The sequence below is a fragment of the Vigna radiata genome, chromosome 2 (assembly GCF_000741045.1).
Source record: "Vigna radiata var. radiata cultivar VC1973A chromosome 2, Vradiata_ver6, whole genome shotgun sequence".
In the NCBI taxonomy this organism is placed as follows: domain Eukaryota; kingdom Viridiplantae; phylum Streptophyta; class Magnoliopsida; order Fabales; family Fabaceae; genus Vigna; species Vigna radiata.
The window spans coordinates 2,414,970-2,429,857 of record NC_028352.1 but is presented as its reverse complement, the minus strand read 5'-3'; the positions used below and the strand labels follow the sequence as shown (position 1 = coordinate 2,429,857).

Genomic DNA, 14,888 nt, shown 5'->3' with positions numbered 1-14,888 from the left:
GTTTTCAAACTACAAAAATACAGTGTTTAGTTTTTTTTATAAAATTTTTGTTAAATTTATTTAATATTTTAAACATGTTTTTATGATAATATTCGAATTGTTTATATTGTTTGGTATATTTTTGTTTCAATATTAAGTAAAAAAATAAAATAAATTTAACAAAATTTGATTAAAAAGATCAAATTCATGATTAAATTAGTTTGAAGTTTCAGATAGGGTTAAATATGTTTTTAGTCTCTATACTTTGGGGCGATTTTGGTTTTAGTCTCTCCTTCAAACTAAGGTACAATTTAGTCCTTCAACTTTAGAAAACTCTGATTTTAGTCTTTCAGCAAATAAAGTTAAAAAAATTTGATAAAAATGACTAAAACTAGAGTTTTCTAAAGTTAAAGGACTAAATTATACCTTAGTTTGAAGGAGGGACTAAAACCAAAATTGCCCCAACGTATAAGGACTAAAGACATATTTAACCCTTTAGAAAATGACTAATTTCAATTTTATTTAAAAATTAAGAACGAAATCAGTATGTGGTTGTTAATGAAGTTGTCTAAGTAATGTGATTTGTTAAAATCCAGTTTTAAAAATCTAAAAAGTTGATAGTAAATGCTAATAAAGAAAGAAACAAAGTTGTGAATGACATTAAAAATTTTGTGATTGTAATTGGATATTAGAAGTATAGTATCTTTATCATTAACTACCATAATAGTTGTAGTAGGGTCCATGTTCACGTGTTACCAAAGCATGAAGCAGAGAACTGAAATTGCATTATGCGACAAACAGAAATGCGAAATACTAAAATATCAGTAAATATACTTTGCTTACCACATCTTCACTTCAAAACACCAGACAAAATCTTCACATAAGCTTTTGCTATTCCTTCCACCAAAACATTTACGTGATTTTCTTCAATTATTTCACAAGGTACAACAACTTGTTCACTGCATGGAACAATAGGGCAGATTAGGAAAATAAATACATAGGGGTATTAGCTACCTAGCTCCTGTGCCTCCACGTTTACAATAACACCAAAAACTTGTCACAGATGGGGACATGTACATGGGATCTGTCATAAAATAGCCAAAACTAAAACATTATCAATGACACTGTACACTCACGGCACAAAAAGTGTATTTAATAATAAACAAAATCATTATATAAAGAATAAAAGAGAGAGAGAGAGAGAGAGAGAGAGAGAGATGAGGAAGCAAGCATTGAAGTTAATAAGAAGGGTATGAATGATGTTGCAGAGTTGTGGCTGAAACTTGTTCATAGTTTAATTGGGTGAGTTTGGAATGATGCAACCTTGTGCAGCGTATAAAAAATTAAACCACCTATTTGAGTTAGAATATTGATTAATAACATAAAACCAGGCCACTGTAGGATGATAACAAGATTTATCTTTCTCTTTTGTGAAAAGGGGTGCATAATCATATCCAAAAGCACAATTTTTTTATCTGTTTTCCTTCAATGCAGAAGTAGCCATGCCGAAGCCTTGTGACTTGCAAATCAACATCGATGGTCAGCAGATATTTCTCTTGAAGGAGGTATTCACTTATATGCTTTCTAGTTTGATATACTTCATAGGAAAACTATAAACATTAGTTGTGTAAGGTGATCTGACTCTGGTTTATTTATTTTGCAGAAGGTTATTTCAAAATACTGTGGAGGGTTGAAGAAAATCTTGAATCACAGAAAGAGAAGAGGTCATGTGAAGCAGGAGTTGGGGATTAGGATCAATGATTTTCCTGGAGGACCAGAAGGGTTTGAGCTAGTTTCAATGTTCTGTTACAATAATGGAAAAATACAAATCACTGAAGCTAATGTGTGTCTCCTACACTGTTGTGCTGTTTATCTTGGAATGACTGAGGAGGTACTCAGCAACAATCTGTTGCAGCAAACAGAAACTTTTCTCCAGGGAATCTTCAACTGGAAATGGAGTGACACACTTATGATTCTCAAGAGTTGCGAGCGGTTTCATGCATATGCAGATGGGTATGGTCTTTTGGAGAAGATCATTAGTGTCTTAGCCAAGTTTGTGCAGAATTCAGATTCAAACCTCCTCATGTCCTCACCTTCAGCATCAGCATCATCATCATCTTCTTCACCAGAAACCAATTCTGCTAAAAGATTCTCTTTTTCATCCAAGAAAACTACCCCAGAAAAAATAAAGTCAACTTTGTCACGCAAGGCATGGTGGTTTGATGATTTGGCAACTTTACCACCAAATATCATCGAGAAACTTGTCCAGGCTACAGGAGCATATAAAGCTGATAACAAAGATTTAGTCCTCACAAGATTTCTGCTGCATTATCTGAAACTAGCTACTCAAACCAGAGTAGTTAATTGCAGCAACAACAGTGAATATGCTGCTCTTGCAGAAACTGCAACTTATGGAGTCATATCAGTTGGAAAAAAGACATTTTCTTGCAGAGGGCTTTTTTGGGTTTTAAGGATTGTATCAAAGTTTGGGTTGGGTAGAGATGTTAGAACAGAATTGGAGAAACTGATTGGTGGGGTGATTGAGCAAGCTACACTGGATGATCTTCTGGTTTCTGGGCATGACATGGGAGTTTATTATGATATTAATTTGGTGATAAGATTGGTCAGGGTGTTTGTTGATATGAATGGCTCTGATGAAGGAATGTGTTTACAGAAACTGAAAAGGGTTGGTAGATTAATTGACAAGTATTTGAGAGAGATATCCCCTGATCAGAACCTCAAGATCTCTAAGTTTCTTGGAGTAGCAGAATGCTTGCCAGACTCAGCAAGGGATTGTTATGATGGAGTCTATAAAGCCATTGACATCTATCTTCAGGTGAATAACACATACCCTTTCCCTTGCTTTTCATATGCATCATCTTCCTCAATGATCATAGGAATGAATAAGATCAAAGAGATGATTCTTTTACTTGAGAAAGCAAATTTTTGGTTTTTATTTCAGTTTTTTTATAAATAACTACAAAAATATTACAGACACTAAAATTTGTACAAAAAATAATAAAGATGCCTGATTATTTTATTCTCAATTTGTTTTTTTTTAATTACTTTTATTATACTTAGTTATATACATATTCTTTTCATTATATAAACGTATACACATGACTGTATTTTGTGCCATATGCAATCAACCAAAAAAGAAAGAAAGAACAAGGAAGGGACCGGGATACATACAATCTTATTTAAACATTTCCCTAGATTCTCAAATTATTTCCCCCATCTTTCTAAGAGCATCAACTGTCATTATCAGGAGCTTCAATTGCAAAAATATATCATATTATATTATATTGGATTTTGTAGTGTAAAAATTTCATGCTAAAAATATTTTAATCCGTATGTTGGCCTTCTTTTTTCTTTTGTGATTTTCTGTTACAAAATTCGGGGAGTGGAAAAAATCTAATAAAGTCAAGGCATGTGATCGGGTTTGGAAATTCTTGAACCCTCGGCAAGTAATTTAGAACAGGAAATTACTGTAAAAAAAGATTTTAATTTATACAATCTCACCATAAATAAATAAACATGTATATATATTGCCTTCCAATAAAAATTTATGGAAAATATACTGTTAATAGATGATAATATATATTTCCTTTGCACTGTTAATATACAGAGAGAGTGTTCATGATTAAAAAAACTATTATTGATAAGTTTCATTCATCTCAATATTCTGAATTCTTGCTTCCAACTGCTACATAAAATTTTGTTCTTTCTTTTATATTACCGTATTTGACTAGTACTACTAAGTATTATTTTCTGAACCAATAATGATTTGCAGTCTCATCCAATTATCACATTTGAGGAAAGATCGAGACTGTGTAGATGTCTTAATTACACCAAGCTCACCTTTGAAGCAAGTAAAGATCTGGCCAAGAACCCCAGAATACCTCCCAGGGTTGCAATGCAGGCTCTTATTTCTCAACAATCAAAAGTTCCAACAATTGACTATGTAACTGAGAGTCCAAGAGTGAAACCTTCCCAATTAGTTTTGTACAATGGAAAAACCAGAAACAGCTTCACCAAAGAGAAGAAAGAAATGGAACTCAACATAGACAAGATGCAATGGGGAGTAATAGAACTGGCGAAATTACATAAGGAAATGAACGGTCACGTATCGAAGTTGATCTTGCTTGATCCTCCTCGTACTTCATCCTCACCAAGATTTTGTTGAGTATCTTTTCTTCATCTTGTGTAACTCTCCACCTTTATCCAAGATATTATAGTGTTTCTGGAATTGTAAAAAGCTGTAATTGTAATTTTATCTTATATTTGCTTTAGAACTTCAACGCCGTACATGGAATCAAATAGTAGAGATTTCGTTGCATACATCAATATTATTTGATAGTTTTCTGCGAACAAGAGCTTGTGGTATTTTCGAAATGGATAATAATATTTTGACAATGATTAGTTCAAAATTATTTTACAATCAATAATAATAATCATAAACACCAACATGGATCAATAGCAGAATGACAGATAAATAATGTTAAAATGTTGTCAAAATATCATTATCTTTTCTGAATAATAGAAATAAAACAATAATGAAAGAGAGCAAGAAGAGATGTTCGCAGTTATGAATGATAATATGTTTCAGAACAAAACCTTTTTAATATTTTGTTGCGAAAAGTGCTCCAGTTTTATTTAAATCAGTCAAACTTCTAGCTTTGCACCCGTACAATAGCCCACTACCTTTTAGTTTGTAGAGAAAGAAAATTCATCTGGCTGTCCTTGTTTCCTAAAGTTGTTAGCCTCTGGTTATACCATACAGGGAAAAAGGAAAGGAAAGAAGATAGAGACAAGTAGAGGAGTTATCACTAACGATTGGTATTGTGTGCTTAAAAAGAAAGACTTTTCCTAATTTCCTTTAGTTTTACAACGAGAAAGAACGAAACGTAAATAGAATGATTGGAGTGTACGTAAATATGTGGTGAGTGGAGACCACAAAATTACTTACCCTCCTTCCAAAAGAGTATGAAAACGAAACCCTTTCCTAATTTCCTTTGGCTTTTACAATGAGAAAGAATGAACAAATCAATAGAATGAATGAGATGTAAGTATGTGGTGAGTGGTGCCCACCAAACTACTTCCTTTCCTTCCAAAAGGATATAAGAATGGTGGGGCATATAGAAATTCTATCATCACTGCAATCATATCCCATCTTTTGCAAATATGCTCAAAGATGGATGAAGTTCAGCCTTCCAATTCAACATTTATCATTTTCTCTATGTCCTAAAAGCACATAACAAACAAAGCCAAGAATAATTGGTACGTATAAAGATTAACAACAATGCAATGATCACATAAAAAAAAGTAAAAGTAATTTTATTTAAGGAGTTCACCAAATAACTATAGAAAGATATTCCTCCTAAACAAAGAATATATTTGCTTCCAAAATACTCATGATATGAACTATGAAGCATCAGAATTTCAAAGGTGCAGATGCTGATATATAGCACATATGAAAAATGTAAGCAAAGTAAGCAGGAAAATTATATGGAAGACAAATGAAGTTCAACTATGAAGCATGAGTTCATGCTATCTAGGAGTACAAATTAGTCACCATCAGCAGAAAGCCCTTGAAGCTTCCAGTATTTGGTGTGGTTGAACTTTGCACAATAATTATGTTTTAGAAAATGTTTGATGTTTGATGAAATATCTTCAGCCAGTGCTTTTGTCCCATTTTATAGGTTTTAAATATGGTCATTCTTTCTGGAACAGCTAAGTGGAACGGAATTCCTCTTCAGTTTCTCATGTGACATATAAAATTAATCACAGACAAACTTCACAATACTTGATTTGATCCCATCTATGTTATGATATTTCCAGTCAAGAAGTCACACTTTGTTCTTGTTGTGAATCTGTACTACATCAACTATAACACAAACAATACAAAATTTGAAAGCAAATAAGTAAGAGGACTACTAAAGTAATAGTGATGATAGCGATAATATACTGAGAAAGTTCAGAAGAGATTTGACACAGTAATTTAGTTACCTGCCACTGCAAGGATAATCATTAAATAGACATCCCTTCGCAACAAGTACATTATGATTGGACAAAGACACCAGCCTACAAGCTCGACAAATTAAAAAACTAAGTCGAACATAAAAACCAAGTTAATAATATTAGAGTTGTTCAAAAACAATGATCCACACATCATGTTCTTACATCTTTCACAACAATTCTGTCTGGAAAACTCAATTTTGGCAACAACCATTCCAACAAGTAGGCTGAGGAGTTTTGATGATTGATTGTACCAGGATGCTCATCTGAAAGGCAAGAATACGCTGATATCATGGCTGATGACAAAAGCAATTCTCAATTAAAATAGTAACAATGGAATCCAAACCTGAAGAGTGGACAAGTATTCTGTGTGTAACAAAGGACTGAGACAGTTGAAAAAGCAGTATCAAATTAGAAATCTTAAGAATGAATTTCAAAATTAAGCACACATTAGAAATTAACAAAAAGAAAGCATTAGGGATTAATTTTGGCCCCTTTCCTCCACCCAGGAAAATAAAATGCATTAGTGAAGCCATAACAGCAGCCAGTTCATAAATCTGTTCCACTTTTAATTCATACTCATATTTAGAAAATATTCTCTTTGTAAACAACTGTTGTTACATCAAATAAATAAACATAAAGTACAAGAGAAGATTATTTGAAGCAGCACCTGAAATTTAATAACTAAACTGCTTTCCCATTTAATGACTGCAATATTGTCATCCATAATTAAATTATAATCAAAAGCAGAAACCAGTGATAGCCTCACATCCAGGTCCTTTTAGAAAATATTATCTATAGTACAAATATAGATAATTGTGGGTAGTTATCTATCATAAACTTTTCCCAGAAAATGTTTAAGAATACCTTTATTTTATATAAGAGCCTTGCCAGATACAAGGCGTCAGGTTATTATATAATTGTTAAATTAATATCAAGGATAATTACTCTCAATTTCTCCTCCTTTCCCATCTATCCCACCACTACCATTATTTCTTAGTGTCCTTCCACTTCTATCATTTTTAATTGATATTTCAGATATCATTTCATATTTAGGCCTTTCACCTATAAAATATAAGATCTTAGTAGATTTTTGTAAAAGGACACGCATGACAAAAGTATATGATATACTGGTAGCAAAACTTCTACCTGCCAGACAGATGGCATGTATTCACGATACTGAAAATTTTGATGGTTTCTTGTCATATTTTTTGAACATCTTTCTTCCATGTTCCTGTTATAGGTATCATCGTACAAAAATCAAGAAGCACATGGGATTAGAACAAATGATACAGCCTACGTTTTATTAGTGGCTGATCAATGAAAAGCAAAACAAGGATACAAAAATATTGGGACATTGCAAATGCAAAGGACCTGACAAGTAAACTATGAAGGCCGATTGGGTTTCACTAAATTATCTTGGCTTTACAATGTGTTGAAAAATATTAGAGAGAAAATAAGGGAATAGAGGCATGAGAAGCATACTTATAAGAGATAAAAGGACACTTTTAAAAGGAAGGAAACTTATGAGACCACAAATACTTTTTTAAAATAAAGATGCGAACGTTCTTACATCACAATACAGGTTATAATCCTAAGCAGGTTAACATTACAACTTTTACCAATTATATGCAAAATTTTGATATTATTAAGAAAAAGAAAGGGGAATACAAAAGTAAGTAGACCAAAGCAAACCCATTAGGAAAACCTAAAACGTAGAAGGCCACGTTTATCTCTACAATAATCATAAGACATGCAAGGAGGAATAGCCACCACCAAATGAATGCTAAACCCCTAATATAATGGTCAACTAAACTATCACCACACACACCTATTACCTGCTCCAAAAATATGAGAAATCCATTCCTACATTTATATTAGAGGATAAAGTACACGGCAGTATTGTTCTCAATCAATTACAAAATGACCAGCCTCCTAATAATTAATAGAAGCCAATCAATTACAATGATTCTCCGACTAATAACCCTTGAAATGGATAAACTCTTCCTTAACCCACAACTCTACCAAATAATTTTTCATGCTTTCCACATATTGCAAGGTGTTATCAAAATCAACCTCCTTGAACCAATCTAAGGATATCTTTCTGATCGTACAAGATTTTAGGTGAAATTCAAGAGTTATTCAAGCTTCTCTATCTTCAGAAATTGAAAGGGTCATGTTTTAAATTCCACAACCATTATAGAACTCACCCTTTGACCTCATTTGAAGCTGTAGAATATCTATTCCCAAAAATCACTGACTTTGTGGCCATAATAAGCATAGGGTGCACCTGAAGAAGTTTTCTAATATTCTGTACTACAGCTTCTGACACAGTCTGAAGGAAAAGTTTTTTTCTGCATCACATGATATCTGCAAATTAAAATCAACATATATCTGAACCAACGATACATACTTTCTCCTTGCTTTGTATCTACAAGTTTTCACACTATAAGAAAGTTAAAGAGGGACAATTTGATCATTTGAGACCGACAATTCAGAATTAAATTGATGCTCTGAGAACTTTAAACCATGAGGCCAAAACACAGCCACCATCCACTAGGAAATACCAACATAAATATAACTTACTTGCTGGTTTCTCTTTGAGACAAGAACATTGATGCACGATCCATCCAATGAAAAGCTCCTATGCTGCCAAACACAGTTCACTCAGTCCAAGTTTACTTATTATATGATTTATTCAGAGCCGACGCCACCATAGTTAACGATGCAGCAACATTGAAAATAACAGTTGGAACCTATGAAACAGCCGCATCATTCCCCACAACTATACACAATATATCCGATTTTCAAAATGAAAAGTTATTCACATGGCATTCCAATATATCAAAGGAGACCATAGAAAAAAAGAGACTTTTATGTTTTACAGTAAAATGAGCCAGCCGACCTAAGAATAGTATAAACACTAAAAACATATTGTGTAAGTGGGGACGGTTATGGATGGAAAAAGAGGAGAATTGACTTTGACCAGAATAAAAAAGATGATGGAACTAGAAAATCAGAAACTGGAAAAATATGGTTGAATGAGAATAAATTGAAAATCATTCTCTGATGTCTACACTTAAGGGTCTAGCTTTTTGCTTAGCGCTTTACCTCTGCTACACATTTTCCCTTTTCTGTTTTTTCTATATATATCCTCTTTGTATCTGTTTTCAGTGAGTTGAATACCTTTTTGTATCTTGGTATTATTCTCTTCAATAAAGGAGTTTTGTTTCTTTTCCTCCTTTCTTCTCTTTCAACATCATTAGGGTTTTCAGAGTTTGTTTCTGCATATTTCCATCTTCTTTGCACTATGGATCAAGGATATTCTAGTATAAATAAATATTTATCAAAAATTGACATTACAAAGTGTCATACTTTTCAACAATAGTATAAAAATTAAAAAACGGACACTTAAAAATGTCATGATTTACATGAAAAATATGACAGTTCTCTAACAGTTGTGTTATAATGTAAAAGCAACAGTTTTAAATAACTGTCACATTAAAACTGCAACTATATGATTTTTTATAGTAAAAGATCTCAACTAGACTCGGCAAATAGAAAAGGTACCAAAAAATAAGAGCAGCTTTATTGTACAAATCATAACAAATTAAAGAAGAAACCAACCTATCAATCATGAGCACGTGAACACCAACTCCTTGAACTTCTTTCTCCTTCTCTAAGCGACGATGCAATGTCTGTTGAAAAACAAGAGGAATAAGATACATTAACAGAAGTAATAATAACACTAGGGTAGTAGTGCAGAAAGAGATGATAGTTATAATAAAATGGTTTAATTACTTTTTAAGAAGTGAAAAATGGTTTACCCTGAGAGTGTGAAGAAACTCAAAGCTATCGTAACAACGGACATACAAAAAACGGGCCATGCAGAGATGGTACAAGGCCTGATCATAAGAATCCGTTCCGTGTTGCGTGATGCGATGAATGAGCAATTGGGAGAAGCGTGTGATGTCAAAGCGGCAATCGAGGTCGAGAAAGAGGACCAAGTGGTCGAGGCCTCCGTAGGGTTTGGGGAGAACGGAAGTGATGGCGGCGTTAATGAGAATTTGGGTTTTGGCGGAGGGCGAGGGTCCCACAAGCTCCAGAACGTTGCCGACACGGAGAGGAACCCTATGCAGCGGCGGAGGAAACAAGAACGGCCGCACGCTGCTCACTCTGCTCAGCATCTCCGTTCCACTCTCATCTCCCTCTATCCACTTTTCAATTTCCTCTCTCTCTTTCTCTTTCATTTCTCTTCTTACTCTTCAAAACTCAATTCACCATTTATCAGTCTCACTCAAAGCACACCTCTTCCCGCCAATAATCATGCACACAACAATAAAGACGCTAGCTATTTATTTTTTCTACTTATTTTCTAAATAGTTTTCCTTTTTTTTTTCATTTGATAAAAAAAAAAGTTAAATATGTTTTTACTTTTCAACTCAATTTTATAAAATAATTTTTTTAAAAAATTTTAAATGTAACTTAATCTTATTTTTTGGTGTGAAAATATCATTTGGCATAATAATATGTTGTGGCTTGGAGGCGCGTGACTGTGAGGAGACGTGGCTCTTTATTAAACGTAAGACATGTTTTTTTCCCGTGCAGTGTTAGGAATGCGTAAGCAACCATGAGGTTTGCACATGGCAACTTGTGGTTGGCTTTGCTTACAACCAAAACGTGAGGTTCTTGTTCTCTTAATTCCAGAACAACCTTCAATATCCACATTATGTTCTCCTTAGTTTATCTCTTTCACACTCTCTCGTCATTAATATTTTTAAGCTTTCATCAACACCAACAAACACAAAACCTTTTAAAAAACATTTCTGTTTTTCTGTCTTTCACGAACACTACCAGGTTTGCTCTCTACATGCACTTTACATGTTTGATAAAGCTATTGATGATTTACCACATGTATGCGTAAAGGAATATAGGTGTTATTTCTGGTTTGTACTACAGAGTTTTTGTAATCTTCCATTGGAAATCTAGTATTGCCTTATGAAAAGAAAAGACCAAAACATGATAACTTTCCATATGGAACTAGCATTTTCTATTCATATATGTAATATGACTGTCTTGGTTTTAAAGTAGAATTTGGGAAAAGCATAAGATGATCTCTTTGATCTACTCTCTGCATGGAGTTAGGATGATGTTAGTTGACTAAATTCCTGCTTATAAGCTGGTCAATTTGATCAGAGGAAAAATTGTCTCTGTCTACTATTATCCCTGGCTTTTGTTGCTATAATCGTCAACTGGTCATATCAAATTTTGTATCTGCTTCATGATGTTTCTGACCTACTTTTAAATACCCATTTTGTCATTTGTCTAAAAAAGGAAGAAAAAGTTATGTAGGGTTTGGATTTGAGAACAAGTATGTCTGTTCTTTACTTTTTCTTTTTTTGCATCTGCTGACAGTGTTCCCCTCTTTCCATGTATTTTTTATTAACAGCGAGTGCAGGACACGATGAACATTATGTCCACCCATCAGTGTTCTTGGCCCCTTAGAGTTCAAGATCATCTTGACAAAACAAGCATTAATAAGGCTCCATTTTGTAGAGGATTGGACGTGCTTAATGTTGGATACCAAGCTCAAAAATATGGTCACAGTGCCAGAAAATGCAGACCCATTTTTTCCAGTTCAGGAAGCAACAATATGGATGCCTCTGATTCAGATGAAATTGATAAGAACAAACCCCAGAACGGTGAAATGGGTGGAGTATGTACACTTTTCAGTTTTCTGTTATACATGTAATTCATTGCATTCTACTCTATTTCAACATGTTGGCACCTAAAGCATTTGCTCTTCCTTTCCCTCTATCCTTTTCATTCTTTTCCGTTCCTCTAAAGTATCATTACTCATGAAATTATGTTAGAAATACAGTTTTTCTATCCTTTAATTTGTCAACCTCTCTGTCTTAGTTCCTATATTTCTTACCTTTTCTAGTTTTCTTTATGGAATATAGTTGTATATTTAAGCAAAATCTATCTCCTATCCTTGATTGCATGTTTTGATGAATTTACATTTATGTAGGAGTTGTTTTCCAAGTTATTAAATCCAGACTCAGTCCTAAGAATAATGATTAAGTATTAACTTTCCGTTGCTGTGTCTACATCTGATTCTGGCTCTTTTTGAAATGTACATCAGATGAACAGTGAAATTCTTAGAGAGAACCTCGAGAAAATAGTTGGAAGAGATGATTCCACTTTTAGTGGATTTGACCTTGCCACTCTCATTAGGAACAAATATGGGAGGTCTTATGATGTTCAGTTGATAAAGAAGGTAAGTTTCTAAACAGGTGGAATTGTGTGTGAGATTTTCATGTCCTGCATGACAAATGCAACATATATAATAGCTTTTTTATTCCTAAGTAAAATTATTTAGAAATGAAGAGAATTATCCAACACACGTAGTTGGTAATTGCATTTTGCTATTTTTTCTTGCATAGAATTGCCAACAGGAAAAATTCCATTAATGAGCTGATACATCCTCTTGTCAACTCTATACAGATTGCATTTGTTTATCAGGCATACACTTCGAAATACTGAAACATACATGGTGGTGTTGTTCATATACATGCAATTAGGGATCAAATCACAGAGCACATTGCCATCTTTTCTCACTTTACAGCATGTATGTTTCTATTTATTTGTTAAAATGCTTGCGGTTAAAAAAATTCTGATGGTAAAGAGTTGAATCTTGTAATTAATAATTATATCATGCAGTATGTTTAATTGAAAAGTAGGTTCACTCCATCTCACCTTCCTTTAGAGTGGGATAAAGGAAATTGTATTGTTAAAATAGTTGGATATGCTTACCTGCCATGTATGACCAATTTCAGAAGTTGCTGGCATCCTTGTTCTTGAATTTTGTTGCATTATATGTTTCCTTCAAATTATATGTCTGTCCTTGTTCTTGAAACTTCATATCCGTATTTGATGTTTGTTCCCTACTTTCACATTTTACTTATGAAGTCCTTGGAGCATTATATCAGCTATGTGGTGTTTGCTTGATTCTTTGAAATTGGATAAATTGCTGAACTAAGGCATAGTTTGATCTTCTATGCTAGGAATTCATGGGAAGAAATCTCCTTGCAATGAATGTAATGTGGAAGTACATGGAGCAGGTATTAAAACTTTTGTGCTATGTGCTATCCAGTGTTTTCTTGGCATAGATACATGACTTGAGTAGATTCCTTTCAAATGAAATGTTCGATTCTTGGATATTAAGAAGAAAGAAAAAGGAAAACACTAGACACAATTCTTTTTCCTATAATTTTCTTGCATAAATGAATGGCTCCTGCACTTTTCGCTTACCCAACAGCCACACTAACTAATTCTGAGGGAATTCATTCAAGCTGACCATGTTGCAATAATCAAATGAAAACAGCTTATTATGCCTTATATTAGTTTAGAAAGGGGCACAGAAGAAAAAGAGGCAAAAGTTTCTGCCATTTCAATTTCATAGATAGTATTGGTATAAAGTAGTTTTAGTACCCAAACCATGCATTTGGTTGTGCTCTAAAGTACATGGTTATTAAAAGCTTTTTGTATTACTATGGAAGTGGTTGTATACGTTGAAGTTATCCGCGTAATAATGTATTTCAGTATGTCCAATAATGTTTTTCTATTAGAGATCTTTCCCATTGACTGAAGAAGAGTATATTTTGAGGCTTGACGATGTTGCAAACACCTTGAAATGTTGGGGAGCTGTCTCACATATTCGGAACAGCCTAGAAAAGTCAAAAGAACGACCTCGAATAGGGAAGGTAAAATCATGCTCTTCTTTTATACTATTACCTAGATGTTGTATGGTGAAAGGATTATATATATATATATATATATATATATATATATATATATATATATATATATATATATATATATATATATATATACCCTTAGAAAAGACAGAAGACACACATAAGAAAAACAATAAAACAGTGGCTGCTCGATGCAAAGCTCACTGGTAATGAATAAATAAGAAGTGCTATAAAAAATGTAAAATTTTGAATCGAGATTTTTATATTTTTACGCTGACAATAATCGTAGACATAAGTTTTGGCTGGGAAGACAAGAAAAACTGGTATGTGCACATTGTAATATATAATTATTTGCTGCAGGCAGTAAGCATTTTTATAGATATGGATGAGTCAGGTGCTCGTGCCAACGAGTGGATCTACAAATAGAATGGAAAGCATTGGTGAGTTGAAATCTTAAGCTAATCATTGGATTCAGATACAGCTTGGGAAAAGTCCACAGCCGCAGGACAACCACTTTTTGTGAATTTCGTTAGTTTGGAATTTTATTATACTTGGATCTTAACATCTCCAGATGCATTTTCTAACGTTTCTGATGGCAACTTGGCATCAGGGCTAGGCAACAATAATTTTGGTTCTTCCCTTCTTCTTTTTTCAATTGTTCATATTGATGTAAAATCAGTAAATATAAGAAAAGCATTCATACTAGTTAATGTAAGAAAAACATTCATATTAAATTTATAACATACTTGTTTCAAATTACGGGGTATATTGATATTAATGGTTGTTAATGTTTTGCAAGCCCGTTCCTTTGGAGAATTTGAATAGTTTGTGGGTAAGTGAATATAGGCATTACATTGATTGACAGAGAACATGGTGATTAAACTCTCGACTTTACAAAATTATGTTTCTAAACATGGCTTTCGAGTTACTCAAAAGCAAACTTTTTTCTGCGTAATTTTGGTGGAATTAATTGTGAAACCGGTATGTTTCTAAACATGACTTTCGAGTTAACTCGAAAGTAAACTTTTTTCTGCGTAATTTTGGTGGAATTAATTGTGAAACCGGTAGGATAATGTAGAATCACGAGTTTGGAGCGATTCTACGAGTTTAAAAGGAGAAAAAATTAAGAAA

At 33.4% G+C, this 14,888-nt stretch overlaps 3 protein-coding genes across 20 annotated transcripts; 2 read left to right on the top strand and 1 right to left on the bottom strand.

Moving 5' to 3' along the window:
• Nucleotides 1–649: 649 nt before the first annotated feature.
• Nucleotides 650–10,329, bottom strand: LOC106778291 (DNA repair protein XRCC2 homolog). Of its 16 annotated transcripts, none has more exons than XR_002666897.1 (10): nt 9,825–10,329; nt 9,625–9,695; nt 8,584–8,646; nt 8,208–8,351; nt 7,147–7,231; nt 6,344–6,380; nt 6,163–6,263; nt 5,989–6,070; nt 4,597–4,745; nt 4,095–4,222 (listed from the first exon to the last, which is right to left on the bottom strand). XR_002666897.1 is itself a non-coding variant. In XM_022777875.1 (10 exons), exons 1-9 carry the CDS (start codon nt 10,245–10,247, stop codon nt 4,687–4,689), a joined length of 1,065 nt encoding a protein of 354 aa, XP_022633596.1. In that variant the 5' UTR covers nt 10,248–10,329; the 3' UTR covers nt 4,099–4,222; nt 4,684–4,686. The 16 variants fall into 16 exon arrangements, 8 of the variants coding, with proteins under 8 accessions (XP_022633600.1, XP_022633610.1, XP_022633596.1 ...); XM_022777875.1 differs by having other exon boundaries at nt 4,099–4,222; nt 4,684–4,745; XM_022777879.1 differs by lacking the exons at nt 4,095–4,222; nt 4,597–4,745 and adding an exon at nt 650–938.
• On the top strand, nt 1,150–4,320 carry LOC106777100 (BTB/POZ domain-containing protein At1g50280). 3 transcript variants are annotated; one of them, XM_014664632.2, is made up of 4 exons: nt 1,150–1,281; nt 1,474–1,544; nt 1,643–2,815; nt 3,773–4,320. In XM_014664632.2, exons 2-4 carry the CDS (start codon nt 1,482–1,484, stop codon nt 4,163–4,165), a joined length of 1,629 nt encoding a protein of 542 aa, XP_014520118.1. In that variant the 5' UTR covers nt 1,150–1,281; nt 1,474–1,481; the 3' UTR covers nt 4,166–4,320. The 3 variants fall into 3 exon arrangements, with proteins under 3 accessions (XP_014520118.1, XP_014520126.1, XP_014520109.1); XM_014664640.2 differs by having other exon boundaries at nt 1,170–1,281; nt 1,477–1,544; XM_014664623.2 differs by having other exon boundaries at nt 1,180–1,544.
• A 373-nt stretch (nt 10,330–10,702) lies between the features above and the next one.
• Nucleotides 10,703–14,516, top strand: LOC106776452. Its single transcript, XM_014663915.2, has 6 exons — nt 10,703–10,854; nt 11,447–11,713; nt 12,143–12,277; nt 13,065–13,121; nt 13,629–13,763; nt 14,118–14,516. Exons 2-6 carry the CDS (start codon nt 11,462–11,464, stop codon nt 14,181–14,183), a joined length of 645 nt encoding a protein of 214 aa, XP_014519401.1. The 5' UTR covers nt 10,703–10,854; nt 11,447–11,461; the 3' UTR covers nt 14,184–14,516.
• Nucleotides 14,517–14,888: the final 372 nt, after the last annotated feature.

Bases quoted from the DNA above. Each gene is read 5' to 3' on its own strand.
- LOC106776452 (XM_014663915.2), top strand. From the start codon at position 11,462: ATGAACATTATGTCCACCCATCAGTGTTCTTGGCCCCTTAGAGTTCAA. The intron at 11,714-12,142 runs GTATGTACACTT...AATGTACATCAG, and splicing joins AGAACGGTGAAATGGGTGGA to ATGAACAGTGAAATTCTTAG. The intron at 13,764-14,117 runs GTAAAATCATGC...TATTTGCTGCAG, and splicing joins AACGACCTCGAATAGGGAAG to GCAGTAAGCATTTTTATAGA.
- LOC106777100 (XM_014664632.2), top strand. From the start codon at position 1,482: ATGCCGAAGCCTTGTGACTTGCAAATCAACATCGATGGTCAGCAGATA. The intron at 1,545-1,642 runs GTATTCACTTAT...TTTATTTTGCAG, and splicing joins AGATATTTCTCTTGAAGGAG to AAGGTTATTTCAAAATACTG. The intron at 2,816-3,772 runs GTGAATAACACA...AATGATTTGCAG, and splicing joins CCATTGACATCTATCTTCAG to TCTCATCCAATTATCACATT.
- LOC106778291 (XM_022777875.1), bottom strand. From the start codon at position 10,247: ATGAAAGAGAAAGAGAGAGAGGAAATTGAAAAGTGGATAGAGGGAGAT. The intron at 8,352-8,583 runs GTAAGTTATATT...CATGTGATGCAG, and splicing joins TCTCAAAGAGAAACCAGCAA to AAAAAAACTTTTCCTTCAGA. The intron at 7,232-8,207 runs GTGAGTTCTATA...TACCTATAACAG, and splicing joins GCTTCAAATGAGGTCAAAGG to GAACATGGAAGAAAGATGTT.